General features: G+C 43.1%; 1 protein-coding gene across 1 annotated transcript in view; it reads left to right on the forward strand.

Moving 5' to 3' along the window:
• The window catches only part of ahrra (aryl-hydrocarbon receptor repressor a), a 126,206-nt gene that overhangs the window by 82,891 nt on the left and 37,315 nt on the right, over nucleotides 1-6,000 (forward strand). The window contains exon 4 of the mRNA XM_083651047.1: nucleotides 3,987-4,102. Coding sequence (XP_083507173.1) covers nucleotides 3,987-4,102 — 116 coding nt within the window. The remainder of the gene's footprint in view (nucleotides 1-3,986; nucleotides 4,103-6,000) is intronic.

Raw genomic sequence — 6,000 nt, forward strand, 5'->3', positions numbered from 1 at the left:
CTTATTTCAAAATATCTAAAAAAAAACAATTTGCATTTTTTGGTAGTTTGAAAAAGTAGAGGTAAAGTGGGTGGAGTTATCTCAGGAGTTTGCCGACATCAGCAATCTCTCTATCAATCATAATTAGGAGAAAGAGGACAAATCCTTGCTGCATCCTTTCTCTTTCATTGCTTTTTGTCATGTGGCCATGGTGCTGAGAAATCATCTGAGCAGTCAGACTGGCTGTTTTTCACCTCTGTTTTATAATAGTTGCGAATGTGTTTTTCCTTTTTTACTCATATTTGGATGGGTATGTGATGGTCATCCTAATACAAAAATAGATATTTGAGGCTGTGTGCGTGCGTGGCGTGCGCACGTGCGTGCTCATATTTGCCACAGGGTATACATGTGTGTTTTGTAAGGCAGGGACACTTCTCTATTTGAGTGGTAGAATCAATTCTTTCGATGCACAGGAATCTAAAACGATCAGTAACCACTGTGAGGCTTCTGGCATTTCACAACCAGTCTCTCTAGATCTCGCTTCCCCTTGTGCTCAAACTGGACTGCCTTTATTAGGGGCCCCGCAGTGGCTCATTGACTGTGTTAAAACAGCTTTGATCGGGCCAGTGACCCTTGAATAGTGAAGTGAGTAAAGTATGTGTTCCTTGCGGGTACAAAATCCCAGCAAACTGTTTGACGTTGAGTACAGATTCAACGTCTGTAGGTGTCTGTAGATGTTGATATGATATAGTGGAGCAAAGTAGGTCGTCCTGCATTGTTTTGTGAAATTATGACCTAAATATCTTTCTGATGTCCGTATAAAAGTTCCATAAACTTGTTGAAATTGAATTTCCTCATACCATAACTCAAAATGTGAAAATTGTGCACTTGTTTGTTTGTATGAAAATTTTGGCAGATACCGATAACCAATATGTTATGGCCGATAACCAATATTTGCCGATGTCGATATGATCTGTATGAAACAAGTTTCTAAGATAATCAAATTTTGTCCATACTGAAAAACACGTCAACACTTTGAATTTGAAAACGTAATAATGCCTTCCTTATTTCCAAAACATTTGGAAAAGCCCATAATTGTTTCCTCTCAATATGAACATTTTTGCTGATACGTTAATTGATACTAACATTGATGTTATTTTGCTCATCAGACCCATACCGATAAGACTATAACATCCAACATGATTACTGATATATTGTGCATCCCTACTTGTTTTGGGTGACATCGCGTGTCACTGTCCATCAAATGCGTGCTGGTAAATGACAGTGATCCTTTATTGATCCTATGTAATTGCAGCAGGTTAAAGAGGGCTTTCTCAGCCGTGAGACACTTGAGAGCCAGATTGTGCAGATGGGGGCACAGCTTCACATTTGGAAGGTGGTCCTGGTATTCTGCACACTCAGTGGAAGTGGAAAGACGGGCCCCGGCTGACTGGATTAGCTAGACACTTGGGGCCCCACCCTTTGGCAGCATCCACATCCCGCTACCTGTCACTTTTTACTTAACACCCCGTCCTCACACAGAGCACATAAACGCCTCGCCATTACCTACTCTGTTTTGAGAAAATAGAGGCAAAGGAAAGCAAGGCCCAAGACGTGAGCTGCGACGGATAAAAGGTTGTATTGTTGGCAGAGGAAGCGCCAGCCCCCGATAATTAATCATCCCGCGTGTTTGTCTTTCCTGACGCAGCGTCCTCTCCAAAAAACTGCCGTAAGAGAGAAAACAAAAATACGCAGGGCGTTGAAGGAGTGAAATAAAGAGCCTTATTAGATTGGTTCCCCCTCTCTGCCATGCTTTCCACTGGGCGGATGATATTGCGGTGATGGAGGAGAATGGTTTGGGACGCGTGTGACCGTCTGAGCGTGTGCGTTTGCGCCCCCGAGGAGGTGATGACAAAATACTTAACGTTATTACTGCCGTTTATGAGCTGGCCTCAGTCTCAATTCAGTCGTCAGCATTGAGCCCAATTTTCGCCATTAGAAACTCACACTGAGGCCTTTTATTTACATTTTGAATAGAGTCCCCGTTAGATCCAGGGGGAATAAGCAGGATGCAGGATGATATCAGCACATCATCGTATTGCCAGTAAAGGCTTTCAAATGAAATATTGGCATTGGCCCGAAACAAACATTTCTGCTGATATGACAGATGAAAATAAAACGACGCTATATAAAATTATGCTCATCCAAGCCTGTAGGATGAATCTTGCAATTTTGTTTAAAATAAAAAATGTTACATAAATAAAAATATGTCATGTTTTACATAACCTAAGTTGAAGTAGTGTTCTTATCTTGCCCAAAAGCATTGTATTTATGCATCTGGCAGTGGGGCATCATGATAAGAGTAGGCATAACAATACGTCAATTCCACTACAGGAGATACTTGATTTATCTCAGTATTGGCATCGGCAAATATCTACAGTACATATCAGATAGGCCTATAGGCAACAAAAAAAATCCAATGTCGTGCATCCCTAAAAGTTAATCCAGAGGAAAATCACGAGTAGAAAAAAGATAGCATGGATACATTAGGTTTGCGTGACTCGGATGGTAGAATTAAGCGAAGGGAAACTCACGAAAACTCTGGAGCATCACGAAATCGCCTGGCGATCGCTTGCAATGTCAGGAACGAGGGAGGCGGAGAGAGAGGGGAGGAGGAGGAAGAGAACGGGATGAGGGGGGATGGGATAGTTGAAGGTTAGAGGAGAGGGGGGGAGGGAGAAGCACCGGAAGATAGATGGATACATACATGCATACTTAGATCCCTGGCCGTAATGAGGCAATATGTGCGTGTGCGAGCATGCGTGGTGTGTGTGGCGTGACTAATCTGCCCCGGCTACGATGAGTGACGCTGATCTCTGTGAGTGAGCCACATGCCCCCTGACAGCACACCACGACAGGAACACGCAAACATGCCTGACAACACGCAACACACACGTCACACAGGGAGAGCCCGCTGCACACGCCAGGTCTCGGCACGCCACAGCCATGTGCGCTGTTTGCATGTACAAACACTGTCACATGACAGGGGGTGAATGAGGGGAAGAAACATGGAGTACATGCACAGGGGACTGCTTCATAACAATGCTAGTAAATGTACTGCATTGATATCTATAGATTCTCAGTCTTTTTCATAGGACCCCTAATGTAGTCCACATTAGGGCCACGGAGCTCTCTCTCTCTCTCTCGTCTCTCGACCCAAATATAAGAATATTTTTTATTGTTAGATATGATATGATATATGATTTTGTCCAGTATTCCATCACTATCTGTATTGTAGGTGGGGAGATAACAGTCGAAACTATGATCAAAATAATATAGATTTTCTTATTGAACACATTTATATGATCAAAATAGTCATCTCCCACATTCTCTAATTATGTTAATTTAAAATCAATCAATCAATCAATCAATCAATCAATCAATCAATAAAGTATAGTAAATTGAATAATGCTGAAGTTTAACACTTCATCAATTTGCTGGGGACCCCCTTGAACCCGGACCCCATGTTGAGAACCACTGCTATAAGACTTCTTTCTTTGTCTTTGTTTCACTGGCCCCCAAATAGACACACACATAAAGCACAGATCTATTTGATCGATTGAATTGTCTGCATGGGGAGATAACAACAGAGAGTGTGTGATCTCATGCAACTTGATCGCGTGGCCGCTGTCGTGCGAGAGGAATCCCATAAAGAGCAGAAATCCCACTCTGTTTTCTCTTCTTAGACGGGCCCACCGTGCGGTGCGGGCTAATATCTGGCATTAGGTAGAAGCTGGCCTGCCTGATGTGGGTAATGTGTCCACCACATGTCTGAGTGCGAGTCCAGCTCTCTCTCTACTGTGATACGATCAGAACATATTTTTTCCATGTCGACACTGTGCTTAGTTTATGCTCTGTATCTTCTAATATATTCAGACACGAAAATGAGCAGATATCTCTTGTATAAATTTGTAAAAATTAACTTTGTGTTTTCTTTCTGTTTGCAGCCAACCAAGAGAAGCCCTCCAGGAAGCACATCATCACCCCGACCTCCTCCAACCCTGAATCCAAGAACGAGAGCCTTCCATTGGGCACCGCCACAGAGAGTGGCCTCCTCCTGGAAGTATGTCGTCTCTGTATGTGTGTGTGTGTGCGTGTGTGTGTCATGTGGATGTCAGTAGTTCTGTGTGTGTCTATACTGTAGCTGTTACCTGCATCATTTTGTGAAACGTGGACCTAAACAGGGCTCTTGAAATCCTTAAAAGTTGAATTTGAGAAAGAAATCAAGGCCTTGATTTTTTTTAATATACATAAATAGACATGGGTCATTGAAAGAGCTTGAATTTATATATTTTGTGCAAGAATACTGTCGAAATTGAAGTTTTTTGATTTTTGTTTGACCTAACGTGTAACACGGCACAGTTGAGAAGTGTTTGCACATTCAAGTCTCTCTCTCTCTTGAATAGTTGTCTGTGAGCTTCTGTAAAGCCTGCTAGTTCTCATTAGAAACATTCTCAGTGTCGTAACAGTAATTATCATTAACCTTGATCCGTGTCTCAAACTACGCCATGTAAGGTCCTTGAATTTGAGGGAATTTAGCCTGGAAAGTCCTTGAATTTGATGTTTGAGAAGGTATGGGAACCCTGTTTATTTTGGCCACCTCCTTCAAGTTGCTATCCGTGAAATGCGTTCTGAGGTTACTGCTGTGCCCATGAGGCTTTCATGCAACCATGCATACATATGAGTGTGTGTGAGTTGGGGGGGGGGGGGGTGTTTGTGTGTGTGTGTGTGTGTGTGCCCTTTGCCCTTCGACCTGACCTGCTTTCTGATGGTGATGCGTGACAGAAGGGAGAGACGCGAGTGTCGGAACTGACGGTGGAGGTGGGACCAACAGACACCGCAGGCTTCAATTAACCAATGGAGTGTGTGTGTGTGTGTGTGTGTGTGTGTGTGTGTGTGTCTGTGTGTGTGTGTGTGTGTGTGTGTGTGTGTGTGTGTGTGTGTGTGTGTGTGAGACTTCGTGTGGATATGTGAGCAGAGCGAGAGAAAAGAAAACAGAAAGCAGCGACCCTGTGAACAGTTACGAGAGCAAATGTAAAATGTGTTTCTCATCAGTTGTAAACAGTCCCTGCACGACGCGTCACCAAGAAGACAATGAAATCACATTTCCAATTACAGATCAATTATGGCTTACAATGATCTCACCACACGTACATACATGTCATTTACTTTAGTAATAGAATGAGTAGGGGTGTAACGGTTGGCGATATGTAACACCCCGCTTATGATGAAAAGTTGTCACTAAATCCGAAATGAAGCTTTAAAGGGACAGTTCACCCCAAAATCGAAAATACACATTTTCCTCTTCCCTGTAGTGTATTTATCCATCTGGATCATTTTGGTGTGAGTTGGAGAGTTTTGGAGATCTCTGTTGTAGGGACGTCTGCCTTCTCTCCAATAGAATGGAACGGGATGGCACTCGGCTTGTGGTGCTCATAGCGCCCAAAGAATATATTTGGAAAAAACTCAACAGCTGTCTCTTTCCAGAAATCATGACCCGGTTACTCAAGATAACCCACAGACATTATTATAAGCAGCTTCATGTACAGTAGAAACTATTTTCTTTCGACCAAACTACACCTGCTAGCTGGTCGTAAGTAAATAGTTCCTACATCTCCAAAACTCTTAAAGTTGAAGCAAGTTGTCAGGACAAAGCAGCTTTGGGTTTGGCTGCTTCTCTTGCTTTCTTTTTGTCAGCATGAGAGATTACATGCTTTCAGAATCAGCCAGGGAGGGATCACTTCTCAGTGCTTTGATGTGAAATCAGCCAGGGAGGGATCACTTCTCAGTGCTTTGATGTGAAATCAGCCAGGGAGGGATCGCTTCTCAGTGCTTTGACATGAAATCAGCCAGGGAGGGATCACTTCTCAGTGCTTTGATGTGAAATCAGCCAGGGAGGGATCACTTCTCAGTGCTTTGACATGAAATCAGCCAGGGAGGGATCACTTCTCAGTGCTTTGA

The sequence above is a fragment of the Poromitra crassiceps genome (assembly GCF_964638095.1).
Source record: "Poromitra crassiceps genome assembly, chromosome: 2".
Taxonomy (NCBI): Eukaryota; Metazoa; Chordata; class Actinopteri; order Beryciformes; family Melamphaidae; genus Poromitra; species Poromitra crassiceps.